The following is a 16,547-nucleotide window of genomic DNA, read 5'->3' as shown; positions in this document are numbered from 1 at the left end:
TGACTGGTCCGAAACCTACCTGTTCTGATTGCGGACCGAGCTGGACTAGCCTTGCCATGGGGGTACCCTCGGCCAGACCATCTCTTGGACGATACAAGTACCTTATTCCGAACGAGATTTGATCCGTCTCGTGAAAGCGACCGTCTCGTGAGCTCGGCAAGTTATCTGCTGTGTGAGTGACCAATGGTAGCAGAACGCATAGAAGACGCCTGCCGTATACATTGACTCGATCTTCTCTGACTGTCTGTCGGTTACTGCCTTTGGAGTACCATCTGGATTTCCTTTGCACGTCCTCACCATGGTTGCCGACATCTCAGAACCGACGCACTTTCCAGTGATCATCATTGGAGGCGGTGCTTGTGGGTTGACTCTGTCCAGCTTCCTCTCCGACTATGGCGTGTCGCATGTGCTGTTCGAACGCCATGGGGCGACATCCTACCTACCCAAGGTACGACGCCTCTACAAGCCTGTCCAATCCCACTGTACCCCTTGTCTGACTATGACTCCAGGCGCACTACATCAATCAGCGAACGATGGAGATCTACCGGCAGCACGGGCTATCCGAGGCTATTTACAAAGAAGCCTCGCCACAACAGAACATGTGCCAGATGCTGTGGCAGAGTTCCCTGGGAGGTGACGGCCCGTTTGACCAAAAGAAGTTTGGAAGCCTGCAATGTTTCGGTGGTTACGAGGGAACCGCTATGCATGAAACCTACAAGTAAGGATTCAAGATCTCAATTCGGGCTGGGGTCGCTAACTGGATAGTAGAACGCAGTCACCCACGCTCCCGTGCAATTTGCCTCTGATCCGAACTGAGCCTATCCTCCGCCGGGCTGCCGGAGAGAGAAACCCGCGAAATATTCGTTTCGGCCATACTGTCACGGAGATTCAAGACGACGGCCGGCAAGTCTTGGTCACAGTGGTAGACTCAAGCAATGTCACCAGCCACTACCGTGCCGACTATCTCGTTGGAGCTGATGGAGGCAAGACCGTTGGACCACATATTGGGGCGGTGATGGAAGGCCGCAAACGACTGCAAGACAAGGTGTCTGTGCATTTCAAGGCCGACCTATCTAAGTATTGGGATGGTAAGTGTCAGACTTGCCCAAGGCATACTCTCACCGCTGATCAAGGCTGCATGTATAGATCGGACCTTGATATGCCACTTCTTGAACCCCGAAGGCGGTACAATCACACACAGTGGCGCGCTCGTCGTCACTGGTCCGACATGGGGAAAGCACTCGGAAGAATGGTCCATTCACTTCGGTCATCGCATGGACGATCCGGAACGGTTCAACGAGGAAAACCTGGTTCCGCGACTACGCGGCCTGCTAAAGATCCCGGATCTGGAGCTGGAGATCCTGAACATCAGCCATTGGATCCAGGAGCGCGTTCTCTCGAGTAAATACCAAGAAGGTAGGCTATTCCTCGCAGGGGATGCAGCACATCGCCATCCTCCTACAACCGGCTTGGGCATGAACACGGCCGTGACAGATGCTCACAATCTTGCGTGGAAGCTTGCCTTGGTGTGCAGCGGTCACTCCAGTCCTAAACTCTTGGATACGTATTCCAGGGAGAGGAGACCTGTTGGCCAGAGAAACTGCGATTGGGTGAGTCAACGGCGTTTCTTGGTCTATAAATAAACAAATCACTGACTGACTGACTCTCGATTGGAAAAGGCCGCCTTCACTACAGACAACAGAAGGGTTCTCGACGCGGCCATCGGCATGATCCCTGGCCAAATCGAAGCCAACGTGGCGAGATTCAAACGGCTGTTCGACGACTCGGAGATGGGCAAGACCGAACGAGCCCAGGTCCAACGGATCCTGCAAAGTCAAGACATCGAATTCTCTGCGTCGGAAATTGAGCTGGGATACCGCTACGAGGACGGTGCCACCATTAGTGATGGCAGTCCTCCTCCTGCATCAGACCCTCTCGGTCAACGCTACATCCCCACGACGCGGCCCGGACATCGTCTGCCGCATGTATGGCTGACCAAGGGAGACGAAGTCGTGTCCACGCACGATCTGGTCGGGAGCTTGCCTAGATTCGTCTTGATCACGGACGAGCATGGTGATGACTGGATCTCGGCGGTTGGGAAGCTGCGTAGTTCTTCACTTGAGATTGTGGGCGTCCAGATTCCCACCGACGACAAACAAACAGCCACGTCTTTCGAGTATAGGGACACAGAGAAAAAGTGGAATAGTCTTCGCGGGATCGAGAATGGAGGGGCGATCTTGGTCAGGCCTGATAATTTTGTCGCGTGGCGATCGAGGGCCGCGAGTGTCGACCAAGGCAGAGAATTGGTCGCTGCACTCGAGACTCTGCTGGGGAAGTCGTTCTAATAGTGCGTTAGAAGCCAGACACGGTAGCATTGGATATGAATTGTCTGGTTTTCTATGCTCGGGTAGGAAATCAGCCATTCCACAGCACAACAGCCACGTCCTCGCGCTGGGGCTTCAACGTATTCCGACATAATTCCATCTTATGGAAATGTATAACACACCCTCTTGTTCCGTCCATGCTGCCGAGCCGCTTGACACCGTCTGCGGGCTTTGTGGTGGCCTTGTGTCCCCCCCACAAAAGGTATTCCTGCCCCTTCGAATCGGATGTTCGGTTGCATTCCTCGATCCCGTCTCTCCCGAATACCTGCGGGATGGCGCTCTGAAGACACAAATACTATCTACCAGGGAAAACACTCCTTGTCCGGAGTCGGCTGTTTACTCTGAAACTATTGCAATATCGCTCTTCGCTTTGGATGATTCTCTTGAAATAAGACAACGCTACAACGGCCGGCCCTGGGAGAGACCATACGCCAGCAAAACATGTGGGCTGTTTCGAATAGCATACTCCTCTCGGCGGTGACGACAGGCCTGGTGAGCTAAAGTCATGCAATTTGAGGATGCCGAATAGCTAGGCTGATGATCTATTTCCAGCTCTGCCATGCCATCTACAAGAGGCGCGAGCCGGACGTCTTGTAAGCCGTGACACACACCACATTCCTCGTAAGGAGGAGATGGGCTGATCTGGATAGCTCCTTTCTACGACAGTTTCTGCTGCTTGTCGCCGCCGCACTAGGATGGACGGCCTTTTCTCAGACAGCTTTCGATCCGCTGTCGATCATAGCATCTACACTTCTCTTCGCCACGGTGCATCTGTTCACCCTTGGGTTTGTGCCTACGGGTCTCTTCCTGGCAAACACGTTGACTTAATTTAAACCCAGACTGAGCATTTCCATCTACCGACTGTTCTTGCACCCTCTTCGAAAGTTTCCAGGCCCCTGGACGGCCAAGTTGACCAAGCTGGAGGGAGTCTATTACGCATTGCCAGGTAAATTTCACGATCACATGCAGGAAATCCACGACAAGGTATCTTCCAACCAACTTTGCTCCCATATTGTGCGATCGGCTGACGCTGGAAACAGTACGGTGATGTGGTCAGAATTGGTCCTAATGAACTCTCCTTCCGCTCGGCCTCTGCCGTGAAACATTTGGTGGGAAAGGTCAACAAGGGGGCATATTTTGAAACCAGCGTCTACACAGAAGGCGAAGGGGTCCCCATCAATGCATTGGTCGATTTCGAGGAGCACAAACAGCGGCGACGGCTCTGGGACTCGGCATTCAACCAGAAAAGCCTCAAGTCCTTTTCTCCCATGTTCAATCGCCTTCTCGACCGCCTGATTGGCGAACTCCACAAGTTCGAGGGTCTGGAGCCCAGTCTATATGGATGGACCAAAGCTGATGGTCGCAGGCCAAACCGTCAACTTTGTCGACTGGTGTGACTACTATGCTTTTGACGTGATGGGTGAACTGGCCTTTGCAAAGGACTTTGGTCTGATCACGGGCGGTACGTTTTTCTCTTGTGTCCTCTGATAAGATGCTTCACGCTGACGACGATGCAGAGGGAAACAGAGATTACTCGGGCTTCATCCGAAGCGGCCTCAAGATCTTCTTCGTCGTCTCCAATATACCATGGATCTCGCCTCTGGCCTACTACTTCCCCATATCGGAGGAAGTGAAGCAGCAGTCTATCAAATTCCGCGAGCTGGGCTCCAAGCAGTACGACGAGAGAAGGCTGCAGGGCACCGAGCCTCACGACATCTTTTCGCATCTGATAGATTCTTACACCAAACATGCGTAAGTCTGGCACAGTCTTTCAGGATGGGTGCACAAGCTCACTCGTGGCTCTGTAGGAAGAATGCAGAGGCCCATCTACGGGCGGACTCGCCGGTGCTCTTCATCGCTGGCAGCGACACGACGTCCACAACGATGGCGTAAGCGTCGTGTGGTGTAGCGGAGGTGGTGTATCTTGCTGACTCGGTCGTAGGTTTCTCTTCTACTTCGTTCTACGGGACCGGAAGGTCTATAAGAGACTCCGCGACGAGATAGACCAAGCTTGGGACGGGAAATCTCCCTTGGAGGCTGGGATGCTGGGTGATACTCTTCGCAGCCTTGTATAACGTCCGTATACTAATGTGGACCTTGCAGGTATCGAGACATGTCCATATCTTCACGGAGCCATTCAAGAAGCCCTACGTCTGGTCCCTCCCGCTCCGAATGGAATGCAACGCCGCCTGATCCGGGACACTGAGATTGACGGCCATTTCATCCCGGCAGGGACACTGGTAAGTTGCCATGAGAAAGAGATCTCTGCTCCCAAATCCATCACCCTTTCCCTCTCGCACTAACACTGATACTCCCCTCTCGCACGACAGGTCTCAGTCAACGCCTGGGCCGCACAGCGCCACGCCAAACATTTCACCAACCCTCTCGACTTCGTGCCTGAGCGCTGGATCGACTCGGAACGGGACAAAGAGTGGAACCACGTGCCCATGGCGTACATCCCCTTCGGCATCGGGAGCTACCTGTGCATAGGCCGCGCGCTGGCCATGCAGGAACTGCGCCTCATCGCCGTCAAGCTGATGCGCGAGTTCGACCTCGAGCTGGCCCCGGACTTTGACCATGCCAGGTTCTGGTCCGACATTCGGAGCTGGCAGGCGATTTTCAAGCCAGCTCTTCCGTTTTGGTATAAGCGACGCGGCAGGACGGAGGGCACAGTGTAACTGGGGTTTTCTAGTTCTATCTGATCCAGTCTAGGCTGTCGGCATTGCATCATAACCTATCTCAATATACATCTCTGGCAGTAACACGAATGATGTCGGTGTTCTCATACTTGTTTCATGGCCGGTTATGTCGCGGAGTGTCACTGTGCAAGTGAAACAGTAATAGCAATGGCAATGGCAATGGATTCTCCATTCGGGGACTTAGTCACCAGTGGTCTCCTCGGACATGCCTTCTCGCGACTTGTGCAATACCCCCTCCTCCCCCACTAGGTGGACCACATTGAACCCCAAATCTAACCACTCGTATCTGTACCGAGAAATACGGGCCCGTAGAGAAATCCACAAAACCACAGCCGACCCTTGTCATGAAGCCCGTTGCTGGTGTGGATTTCCCGAGCCCATGGGGTTTAAGCGTGTCGCCAGGGTGGATACCATGGTACCGTGCAAGGATCTTCCTCAAATGAACCATGCACATTGACCACATGCTCATTACATATTCTCTACCACGTTGTTAAAAGTCTTCCAAAAAAAAAAAAAAAAAGGTTGTTTCCCCCTTGAGAGTACCGTACATCACCATCCTGTGAGCCTGTATAGAATAGCGACGACGAGATGCTGACCCTCGACCCAAACTCCGACAACCTCCCCAAACGCTCGGAGCTGCCGTCCATCCCTGGCGCTCCGGCCGGTGCGCTCTGGTTCTGGGGCAAAGACGATGAGGTGAGCGGCAGGAAACATTGTTTGGCCTAGGTCATATCATATCACACCACACAAAACATGTGAACTTGGTTCGAGATACTTACTTACACGCACCACTTAACTTCTCAGCTCGGCCGGCTGAATATGCTGACGCCACGGCGCACTGCGGCAGCTGCAGACCTCATCAAGACGGGAGAGGTTGTGAGCTTGAAGTATGATTGATCTCGCCACGACAATATACACTACTGATAACATGACGACTAACACGCTTGCAGCTGGCCGATGACCCTCCCCAGTCCGACGCTGTTTGGCCGAGAACCATTCCACCACGAGATCAAGGGCAAACTGGGTTTCGCCAACGACGATGTCATGCATTTCAACACACAGACATCCTCACAGGTATGTTCTTGTTCCGGCCATCAAGGAAAAAGGGGGTGAGGTTGTTTGTTAACATGCTACCACCATCATCTGGCCACAGTGGGACGGACTGCGTCATGTAAGTAAAGCCACACGGCCATTTGTCTGCTGGCACTAGGACATGAGAATTGATTGATTGATACAGGTGAGCTTGACCGAGGGAGAAAAGAGGTTGTACTACAACAATGTAAACGTCCCAATGAGCTGCGTGCGAGGACACCATCGCTTAGACCATGTCAGACAACCCAGCATGATATCGAAACCAGCCCTCGACTTGGACTGCAAACCTGGGCCGACAAGGGTATTGGTGAGTGACTCTCGACCCACGATATCAGAAAGCGAGCTAATCCCACTTCCCAGTCGGTCGCGGCGTCCTCATCGACTACTTCGAATTCACCGGCCGCAGCTACGATCCACACCAATCGCATCCCATCTCCGTACAATCCATCCGCGCCTGCGCGGGAGCTCAGGGCGTCGAGTTCCGCTACGGCGACATCCTGATCCTCCGCACCGGCTTCATCTGGAAATACAATAGCCTCGACAGCCGGGGACGCGACGAGCTGGCCAAGATCCCCGGACACGAGCTGGGCACCCCGGGCGTCGAGCAGACGGAGGAAATGCTCGACTTCCTGCACGACAACTACTTCAGCATCGTGGCGGGGGACAACCCCGGTTTCGAGGCGTTGCCGCAGCCCTCGTCGCTCAATCTCCATCTGATCCTGATCCCGCTGTGGGGTCTCGGGCTCGGGGAGCTGTTTGACCTGGAAAAGCTGTCCGAGACGTGCAAGAGGTTGGGGCGGTACGAGTTTTTCTTCACGAGTTCGCCGCCAAACGTGCCAGGTATTGATCTTCCCTTCTTGCCTTTGGAACATTTTTTTTCTTTTTTGCCTTTCTCGCAAAGGGACCTAGCTGACAATGATTTTCCCTTCTAGGTGGAGTAGGATCCTATCCGCATGCTCTGGCGATCTTTTAGAAGGCGAGGAGAATGAGTATACCAGTTTAGTAACAGTCTGTAGGGTGGGCAAAGCGTTGATCTTCTCCCAAGCTTGCGCTGTAGACTGAGTAGAAGACTATGCTATGGGATCAGCAACGGAGCGGATCGTCAGCTAGAGGGTTATATGGCACTCCTGAGTTCAGCATGGTTCATATCCCAAGTCAAATGGTACATTCGCAGTCAGCAGAGGGGACTTGACAATGAGCAGACAATCTTCCAGTACGCTGTGGCTCTCAAGAATAGCTCTTATCTTTTCTTCCTCCCCCACTGCACCCTCCTCTTTCTCGACAGGAAGTAGATTGATCGTTCACATCCCACGTCTCGAGAATCTACCCCACCATACTCAACTTCTGGTCATACTGCCTCGCCTTCTCCCCGATATCCGCCACCGCGGCCGCAAAATCAATCCGGTCCGCCGACTTGCCCTCGCCCATGTACTCGGCCGCGGCGTTGGCGTAGGGCAGGCCCTCGCGTAGAATGACGTCGGTGCCGCTACACTCGGCGACCTGGCCGGACAGGGAGGCGTCGTTGATGAAGAGGTTGACGGCCTCGATGATCGTCGAGGTCGGCGTCTGCATGGCCTCGGGGATGGCGGCCAGGAGGGCCGTGTTGGCCAGAGGCGTGGGGACCAGGCCCGGGCAGATGCAGTTGACTGTGATGGGGTCGCCGAGGGTTTTTATACGCAGGCCGAGGGAGCGGACGAATCCGACGATCTGATATCATTAGCGGGTCTGTCAGTCATGTTTGAGACACAGGCAGGCAGGTGGGGAGATAATAGGGGTGCTAGGCAGAAAGACGTACCCCCGTCTTAGCACAACCGTACAGCGGCGCCAGCGGCGTCGGATAGATGCCGCCCTGACTCGATGTGATGACGAGCCTGCCGGTGCGGTCTGAGTTCTTGCGAAAGAAGTGCAGGGCGAGATACGACGACCAGATGGCGCCGTACAGGCACACGTCGACGGTCAAGACGTCCGGCTTGGGCGGAGCACCAGTTGAGTCGTCCTCCGGAGCTGGGGCGCTGAAGTCGGTGCGATCTAGAATACCCTGTGTGCTGCGATCAATATGTCACTCTCTCCCACTTGGGAACGCCCTAGACGGAATGTGATTGAAGTCTCATACCGCATTTGCAAAAACTGTCAATCACGATCAAACTCAGTATGGACCTCCAAGACCAGCGAGGAATCCCTCCCCCCACGGGATCATGGCCAGGAGCATGGGATAGCATAGTATAGGGCACCATACCTAGATCAATCCGCCCCCATCTCTTCCAGGCCTGAGCAAACGCGCTCGCTTGCTGCTCATAATCGACGACATTTGCGCGGGTAAAGTGGACTTTCTGGCCCAGTTGCGCCTCAGCGTCACGGCCCATTTTGACGTCCAGGTCGACAATCTCGACGTTCCAGCCTTGACTGACCAGGTCTTGCACAACGCTCAATCCCATCCCCGAAGCTGGTCGCGTGGCCGAGTTTCGCGCCCGTGTTATCAAAGAGTGCCACCAAGCATGCGTGCATGCTGCATGTAGGTATCAAGGGGGGGAGGAGAAAGGTACAGAGAAACTCACCTCCACCTGTGACGAGGGCGCATCTTGGAGACGTCGTTGACATTCTGGCTTGAAGCGGTGTGGTTGTGGTTATTGTTAATATTGTCGTTGCATTGTTTGTTTGGACTGCAAATTCTCGAACCACCGCAGCTTTTGTTTGGAATTTTTTTGTCTCTCTGCAACTTTTCACAATTCCATCCCCATTCACAACTGACAGATCTGACTTTGGGACCAATGACGGGTACTCTCAGATATGGATCGGCAAAGAAGGGAAGAGGCAGAAACCGAACAGGGCAGTGAAGCTCTGCGCAAATACAACTAACTAGGCTATATCGGTTCGGGAGCCCACAGTCCTACAATGATTGAGCAGCTTTGATTCCCTGGATATTAGCATACATACCCATCCCGTGCGGAGATGAAATGCGACGAGTGACCACATCATGGTCGGCGCTATCAAACTCAAGTTTAGGGAGGACTTTGTCCAGGGAAGTCGGGGCATCGCCATCGCCATTGCCTTGACATGGTATGAGACAAGGACGATAAGCGCGGCAAAGAAACCGAAACTCTTGTCCCAGGCTTTCGACGGTCATCAGTGAACAAACAGATTTCGTTCCGGTCCATGATAATTGAATCGGTGTCATACCAGACAGAGCCAATGCTTTTTCACCAAGTGCAGCATGCCTAATTACAGCCGAAATCTTGCCATTTTAGTGGTCTCCTGTTCATCACAGCCCTTGAGGACATGCAGTCATGTGTGTACCCCAAGCTACATCGCCCACCTATGCCGTAAGTCCGCCGTCGACGCTCATGGTCGCGCCCGTGATGAACGAGGCCGCGTCCGACAACAAAAACACATACATTTCCGCCAGCTCCTCCGGCTGGCCTATCCGCTTCATGGGGGTTTTCTCCTTGACAAACGCGATGATGGCAGCTGGGACCTCGTCGCCGCCGTCGGCGGACTGCATCAGAGTTTGCTGCATGCCTGTCTTTACGATTCCTGTTCCCTCCCTCGAAAAAAAGCCAGAAGGCAAGCAAGAAGCCGTCAGTAAAGTGGATTCAACAAAGCGCCATCTCTGCAAAATCAAGGGAAAAGGTGGGAACATGAGCACACAACGTGAATGAAGCGGAGGAGAGTATCTTACCGGGCGCGACTGCATTCACGCGAATCCCCTGTTCGGCCCATTCGATCGCCCACGTCCTGGTAAGGCTGACAACGGCGGCTTTGGAGGCATTGTACGCTGCCGTGAATGCGCCGGGCCTGATGGCGTTGGCACTGGTGGTGCTGACAATGGAGCCGTTCGAGCCCTGCTTTCGAAACTGGTAGTATGCTTCGGTGGCGCAGTTCCACACCCCGACGACATTCACCGCCAGCGTTCGCTGCAGAGACTCGTCGTCGTACGTGTTGGATTGGTGGGCGATGCCGGCATTCGGAACCATCCCGTCTAGACGGCCAAAACGCGCCACCGTGTCCTGGACCCATTTGTGGACGGCGTCTCTCGAAGACACGTCCACCACCGTATAGCTATACTCGGAATCAGATGTCGCTGTCGCGCCGAGACTGCTGGGAGCGTCTTTGGCCAGATCGGCAATGGCGACATTCGCGCCCACTTTGAGCAGTTTCTCCGCAACAGCGAGGCCAATGCCCGACGCGCCGCCTGTCACGGCAATAACCTTGCCTTTCAATGATCCGTCCATGATGTCTGTGTGCTAGTGGTGGTTGGTATTCTGCTTTTGATGGTCTAAAGAGTTCGTTGGGGACTGTCACTGTTCAGAATCGAGTGCGCCAGTGAGAGTGCCACAGTGTCATTGGGCGACAGAAAGTATTTATTCCCCTGCTTGAGCTGATTTGCTGGTAGATGGATAATGCCAACCGTAAGTTGGGAACATGACCAGTCTGTGGATTATTGTTGGATTTTGTGCACCACACCAAACTCATCTTTGCTCCAGCAGTGGAGACATGGGAGAAGAGAAAGCCTAGAGCACGCACCAGAAATTTGTGATTGACTCGACTCCAAGAAACACAGGAAGCATACCCTGAGTGTCTGTCCAGTGGGGTCCCGAACCCGTTTTGTTTAGGACTTTCCCCAAAGAGATCGGGATGACGGAAACTTAACTGCAAGTGGAATTTCTGCGGGTCCTTTTCCAACTCGTGGGGGTAATGAATACTCGGTACATGACCCAGTCGGCTTCGTTGAATTGAATGGATTCCCCCACAATGTTCCCCGGACCCCGGCTGCGAAGAGATGGTCACTGCCTGGTACGCAATATGTTGTCCCTCCCCGAGCCTTTCGAGCATAATTTCTGATTCCATCCACCGCACAGAGGGAATCTGACCTCTCTCTTGCCGAGTTTGCAACACAAGATTGGGTTTGTTACTCCACCAGAGCCTTTGAAGCTGGATGTGGCTGGAAAACATTATGGGTCCACTGGGGTGAGTGTCCCGGATCTGCACCTCTTCTGGGAGAGGAGGTTTGTCTGCGAACATCAGGAGGGGGGAAAAAGCCCTTAAGAATCTCATGGAACCCTGAAATCGCAAATCCCACTGTGTCCTCCACTGTGTACGCGGTACTTGTTGTCCCATCACTTGATTGCCCAAGATGATCTTCTCAACAGCGGCGGCCGGTACCTGGCTGTCGGCCATCGGACTAGTCTTGATCAGCTTGGTGCTGATTAGAATCCTGAAGCTGATCGTCCACTACATCGAGGCGAGGAAGCTTGGCGTCTCCCTGATTGTGACGCCCGTCTCGTGGCAAGATCCGCTGTGGCTCATCTTCTGGCGGCGCTTCGCCTGGATCAGAAACCTCCCGTTCGGCGGATGGTTGGACTTCAGCTACATCAGCTGGTCCGTGAGCGCGTACTACCACCCTCACCAGAAGCTAGGCGATGCGTTTGCCGTGGTCCGGTCGGGCCATAATGAGCTGTACGTGAACGACCCCACCGCGGTGCAAGAGATCATGTCGCGGTGGAAGATCTGGATCAAGCCGCCGGAGCAGTACGACATTTTCAATCTCTTCGGGCCCAACGTGGTCAGCATCAACGGCGAGGACTGGCAGCGCCATCGCAAGATTGCGGCCGCCGTCTTCAAGGAATCCAACCACCGGCTCGTGTGGACCGAGGCGATGCGGCAGTCCGGGCAGATGTGCGAAGAGATGAAGCGCAGACAGGACGCCACCAACGGCGAGCTGACGCTCAAAAACGTCGAGACGGATGTCGCCCTCGCGGCCCTCCATGTGCTGTCAGCCGTGGGCCTGGGCCAAAGCTACGACTTCGCCGGAGGCTTGAAGCACATTGTCCAGGGCCAGCACCGGGTCTCGTACGCCGAGTCTCTGTCGTTCATCTTTCGCAACATCTTCCTCGTCTGGATCTTTCGTCACGTCAAACTGCCCAGCTTCTTACTGCCCCAGAGCATCCAAAACGTCCATCTGAACCTCCACGAGTTCAGAGAGTACATTCGCGAGTCGATTGCCCGATTCAACGCGCAGTCCGACGCAAAGGCCGACATTGTCAGTTCGCTCGTGCGCGCCAACGAAGCCGCCAAGCGAGAAAAAGTTGCCGGTCAAAAAGGGTTCTTCCTCAGTGACGAGGAGCTGTACGGCAACTTCTTCGTGTTGAACTTGGGAGGGTATGAGACCACCGCCGGTGCCCTGACATTCACCATTCCGTCTTTGGCACGGTACCAGGACGTGCAGGAATGGCTCAGGGAGGAAGTGGATAGCGTCGTCGCAAAGACGGACAACTACGACGAGGCATTTCCTTTGCTGGTGAGGTGTCTGGCCACCATGGTGAGTAAACCCAACCGTTTCCGCGGACGTGTCGAGTGATGTTGACCGGGTATGTTAGTACGAGACGCTGCGAATTCACGGACCGTTGCCCGACGATGCACGGTATTCCCTCGACACTCAAGTCCTGCAGGTCGGCGACAAAAAGATTGTCGTCCCGCCAAAGACATATGTGACCCCCAACATCTACGCCGTCCACACAGACCCTCGGTACTGGGGACCCGATAGTATGGAGTGGAAGCCGTCGCGATGGATCACAAGGAACGCCGAGGGGAAAGAAGTGCTCGCCGACCCTCCCCAAGGAGCCCTGTTTGCCCCCTGGCTGGCAGGTCCTCGCATCTGCCCGGGCAAAAAGTTCAGCCAAGTTGAATTCGTTGCTGTGCTGGTTGGACTGTTGCGCAAGTATCGGGTGGGACTCAAGGTGCGTCCGGGCCAGACCAAGGAAGAGGCGCAGGACAGCCTGTTGAAGGCGATCTATGACAAGGACATTGTGACGACTCCTGTTTTCAAGCGGCCGTACGACGCTAGCATTGTGATTGACTATAGATAGCTGCCCTGGCGAGACGTCGGCGTTATGCACCAAGATGATGTCAACGAACAGTACATGAATATTCAGCTTGCAAGTGTCGAGTCGAGGGTAAAACTTCGCGAAACTGCACTGAGATTCCTTTTTGATTTCTCTTTTCATGTGGACCTGGGCAAAGACCAATGACCGGCCCCAAAACGCGCGCTGGGGAGTGGGGCGCAGCATTTCTACAAAGGAGCTTTTTTCAATGTCAACAGGTATTTCGAATAAATGTTTTTGATATAGTTACGTCCAGATAACTTATCCTAACCTTTCTTCTCACCGGGCGCTCTCCCCAAGTACGTCTCTTGCGTTTCAAGCTGTCTTTTGTACGCAGACAATAGCAATAATGGCTCCAATGCCACCTATGCCTTCAACAACCTTACCCAAAGACGAAAGTGAATGGCGCTTTCACGACACTGGGTACCCAAGTGAATGGGTCGAAATGTATCGATCTAGTGGGTTCCATCCAATTAACCTGGGCGACACCTTCAAAAATGGACAGTATCGAGTCATCCGGAAACTAGGCTATGGTTCATTTTCAACTGTGTGGCTGGCAAGAGATGCAGTGTTGGTCACAATCGTTAGACCCCTTGCTCTTAGATCTCCAGAACTGATTCTGGGTGGAAAGATCGGTTCGAGTATCGACATCTGGAGTTTTGGCTGTCTCATCTTTGAACTGCTGACCGGAGTTTCGTTATTTTCTGTTGTGGTGTATTTCGAAGACGACCGAGAGTCCACCGACGATGAGCATATACTCCAGATGAACGACATCCTAGAGCCGCTTCCGGATGTCTGGCTTCAAAAAACGTGGACGCGAGCCAGAAAATATTTCGGCCCCGAGCGGGAGAGGCTGGGTCCAATTGCCGATGGTCAAAACGAGCCGTATGTCGACGACCCTTTGGAGTTGCGATTAAAGGAGTATAAGCCAAAGGATATCGACGAGGAGGCAGGTGTGATCACGTCGCTCATTCGAAGTATTCTGAGGTATGAGCCATCACAGAGATCGACGGCCGAGGAACTCTTGAAGCATTCTTGGTTTCATGAATGATGCTTGTCTTCTTCCGCCCCCAGACTCGATTGATCTCTCTCTCATAGAAAAAAAGAGGAAGGAAGCCAGACCATCCTCACTGTCATCAAAGTCGACTGCATCAGGAATGACCGCTCGAGAGAAAATCCCTCCTCGTTTCCAGACTCGACTTCCATGGTTGTTTTGTTTCCAGCACTGCGACTGTATTCTCTGTAGGGAAGAGGTAGAAAGGCTCGTCGTCGTCCCGCAAGACGTACCGAGTCCAGGGAAGCCAGTAGATGTCTCGATGTGCTCATCGCGTTGTAGTGTGCGTGCCGCGTAGGGAACTGTAGCCAAGGCAGTGAAAGTGAATGCTGGTGAAGTTCTCCCAAACCCTCCTCTTGGCTGGATACTCACGGTAATCACATGCCACACACAGAGACACAGGATCCGTGATATTCACCACCACAAGTGGGTCCCAAGTCCAACAGTCCAAATTAAATACATATTAATTGGACTCGCACAATTCCAGTAAACTTTTGAAGAGGCATTATTGCCTATCTTCCACACACACTCTCTCTCTCCCTCCCTGGCCTCGACCTCGTCCATGTCGTATGCGCACTTTCACCTCCGCTTCTCCCCTTTCTTCTCTGCCTCTTCTACCCTCTCTCCTGCCCCCCGTGTGCCCTCGCCTCTTCTGCCCTCTTCTGCCCTCTCTTGAATACAACAATAACTTTGAGTCTCTATAGGCTGTGGGTACGCTGGTAACAACAGGCCCTTGGCCGTTACCCCATTCTCATACGTACTCACGGCCTTCATGTTGTATACATTGGACCTAGTGGTTTGGTCATTCTTTTTTGGAAGTTTGAAGCGTGTCCTCCCTCTTGGTAGAGTATATCTTGTAGTTTTTGAATGATGATCCAGTTCGAGACTGGGATAGTTCGCTTTGATTTTTTGCTCCGATTGAATCTTCTGTGTTTTCTGTGTGCGGTCTGCATGCGGTAGGTGTGCCTGAGAATTCTCTGTCGTTAGCAACACCTTGGCGAACATAGGGACAACGAAAAGATAAACGTTTTCACCTCACCCGTGAACCCACACTCAGACAGCACCTCAACCAATTTTTTCTCATCGTTTCATTCATCAGATTTCATCAACCGATCATTCTGAACCTTCTCCTGAGCTTTGTGTTCTTTACCCTCGCCACTTTCATCAGTTCTTCAAAGCTCGAGTGAGAGTTCAACGTCCCCGTACAAGCAGTGCGCGACTCAGGTTTCCGGGTTCTTGCATGCTCAAATCGGACTTTCATCTCTGATCCAGCCTGCGATTCAGCTCTCAACCATCAAAATTTCCAGTCAGCGCTGAATTCTAGCCTGCGATTCAGTTTTCAATCAGCAGAAACTCCGGTTAGCATTAAATTTCAACCTCCAATTCAACTCTCGATCCCTCAAAACTCCAGCCAGCTTTGAGTTGCATTTTGCGATTCAGCTTTCGAAAACTTCGGCTAGAATTCCGGCCTTGAGTTCACTCAACCTCATCTCCACACCTCACCCAAAGTCAAAATGTCTGGAACAACTTTTGACCTACCTATTGTGGGACAATGCAATACAAAAGCCATACACACACAAGATATCGAGATGTCTAATAATCCAGCAACTCCGATAAAGAAATCAGCCGTAGAAATGACGAAGTTAGAGGTCAGACTTGTCCGGAACATGGACCTTGTTACAGACCCCATCTTCCTTCCGGCTTTCAGATGCAGGTCGATGCAAAATCTCCTTGCAACATATGACCTGAAACTGAAGAGGGTGAATTACCGCGCTTGGAACATGCTCCATGGGACATACATGAAAGACACATTGCCAACGGTATTCCTTGGAAAGACAGTTGGGAAGGGTTCGAATTTGTGGGTGGAAGCACAGTGGAATCAACCAGGGACATACTCTAGGTGGTTCAATCGCAATATTGAGTCTGGACAAAACAGTGGCGCTAGTGTCAAGGTGGAAATCCATGTCACGGTTGATTACGTGGCCGCTGGTCTCGCGGAGTACCTCGGGCGGATTGACGACCCGACCGAGGAGGAGCTTGAGAAGGAGCGCCTGGAGGAGGCGGAAAAGGAGAGGATCCCGGCCACCAAACGGCCATATAAGAGGGTGGAGTACCTCTTTGAGGAGTGGGACCTCATCGAGAAGAAGCAGGAGGAACGTGGCATGTGGTTGCCAGCGATGACCCCCCGGGCCCGAAGAGAGCGATATGCCCCTAAGGGGAAGGAGTTCGACCCGGGGTCTCACCCCTGGTTCAAGGGGGAGACGGACACCGAAGCCAACTACTTCGAGGTCCAAGATGGGGACGACGACGACGAGGATGACGAGGAGGAGGAGGAGGAGATGGAGGCGGTGGATGAGGAGGAGTGGGAGGAGGAGTACGAGGACGAGGACGAGGAAGAGGAAGAGGATGAGGGAGATGCCATGGACATCGATGGCTGAGG

General features: G+C 53.3%; 8 protein-coding genes across 8 annotated transcripts; 6 read left to right on the top strand and 2 right to left on the bottom strand.

The window, feature by feature from the left end:
- Positions 1 to 298: 298 nt before the first annotated feature.
- Z517_01759 (uncharacterized protein) lies at positions 299 to 2,345 on the top strand (the record flags this gene model as incomplete). The annotated part of the gene is made up of 5 exons (XM_013434717.1): positions 299 to 448; positions 510 to 718; positions 769 to 1,088; positions 1,147 to 1,610; positions 1,680 to 2,345. The coding sequence occupies 5 exons, from the start codon at positions 299 to 301 to the stop codon at positions 2,343 to 2,345; spliced, it is 1,809 nt and encodes a 602-aa protein (XP_013290171.1).
- Positions 2,346 to 2,825: 480 nt separating this feature from the next.
- On the top strand, positions 2,826 to 5,062 carry Z517_01758 (uncharacterized protein; the record flags this gene model as incomplete). Its single annotated transcript, XM_013434716.1, has 11 exons — positions 2,826 to 2,876; positions 2,937 to 2,977; positions 3,035 to 3,169; positions 3,224 to 3,368; positions 3,425 to 3,704; positions 3,751 to 3,846; positions 3,902 to 4,136; positions 4,193 to 4,273; positions 4,327 to 4,433; positions 4,488 to 4,624; positions 4,715 to 5,062. 11 exons carry the CDS (start codon positions 2,826 to 2,828, stop codon positions 5,060 to 5,062), a joined length of 1,656 nt encoding a protein of 551 aa, XP_013290170.1.
- Positions 5,063 to 5,671: 609 nt separating this feature from the next.
- Positions 5,672 to 7,148, top strand: Z517_01757 (uncharacterized protein; the record flags this gene model as incomplete). The annotated part of the gene is made up of 7 exons (XM_013434715.1): positions 5,672 to 5,779; positions 5,888 to 5,970; positions 6,034 to 6,157; positions 6,237 to 6,254; positions 6,380 to 6,482; positions 6,536 to 7,015; positions 7,108 to 7,148. 7 exons carry the CDS (start codon positions 5,672 to 5,674, stop codon positions 7,146 to 7,148), a joined length of 957 nt encoding a protein of 318 aa, XP_013290169.1.
- A 350-nt stretch (positions 7,149 to 7,498) lies between these two features.
- Positions 7,499 to 8,610, bottom strand: Z517_01756 (uncharacterized protein; the record flags this gene model as incomplete). The annotated part of the gene is made up of 4 exons (XM_013434714.1): positions 7,499 to 7,882; positions 7,971 to 8,213; positions 8,289 to 8,302; positions 8,412 to 8,610. The coding sequence occupies 4 exons, from the start codon at positions 8,608 to 8,610 to the stop codon at positions 7,499 to 7,501; spliced, it is 840 nt and encodes a 279-aa protein (XP_013290168.1).
- Positions 8,611 to 9,488: 878 nt separating this feature from the next.
- Positions 9,489 to 10,404, bottom strand: Z517_01755 (uncharacterized protein; the record flags this gene model as incomplete). The annotated part of the gene is made up of 2 exons (XM_013434713.1): positions 9,489 to 9,706; positions 9,852 to 10,404. The coding sequence occupies 2 exons, from the start codon at positions 10,402 to 10,404 to the stop codon at positions 9,489 to 9,491; spliced, it is 771 nt and encodes a 256-aa protein (XP_013290167.1).
- Positions 10,405 to 11,306: 902 nt separating this feature from the next.
- Positions 11,307 to 13,038, top strand: Z517_01754 (uncharacterized protein; the record flags this gene model as incomplete). The annotated part of the gene is made up of 2 exons (XM_013434712.1): positions 11,307 to 12,491; positions 12,550 to 13,038. The coding sequence occupies 2 exons, from the start codon at positions 11,307 to 11,309 to the stop codon at positions 13,036 to 13,038; spliced, it is 1,674 nt and encodes a 557-aa protein (XP_013290166.1).
- Positions 13,039 to 13,402: 364 nt separating this feature from the next.
- Z517_01753 (uncharacterized protein) lies at positions 13,403 to 14,104 on the top strand (the record flags this gene model as incomplete). Its single annotated transcript, XM_013434711.1, has 1 exon — positions 13,403 to 14,104. One exon carries the CDS (start codon positions 13,403 to 13,405, stop codon positions 14,102 to 14,104), a length of 702 nt encoding a protein of 233 aa, XP_013290165.1.
- A 1,637-nt stretch (positions 14,105 to 15,741) lies between these two features.
- On the top strand, positions 15,742 to 16,545 carry Z517_01752 (uncharacterized protein; the record flags this gene model as incomplete). The annotated part of the gene is made up of 1 exon (XM_013434710.1): positions 15,742 to 16,545. One exon carries the CDS (start codon positions 15,742 to 15,744, stop codon positions 16,543 to 16,545), a length of 804 nt encoding a protein of 267 aa, XP_013290164.1.
- Between the last annotated feature and the right edge of the window lie 2 nt (positions 16,546 to 16,547).

This window comes from Fonsecaea pedrosoi, assembly GCF_000835455.1.
Source record: "Fonsecaea pedrosoi CBS 271.37 unplaced genomic scaffold supercont1.1, whole genome shotgun sequence".
NCBI lineage: Eukaryota > Fungi > Ascomycota > Eurotiomycetes > Chaetothyriales > Herpotrichiellaceae > Fonsecaea > Fonsecaea pedrosoi.
This window is presented reverse-complemented; position numbering and strand designations above follow the sequence as displayed.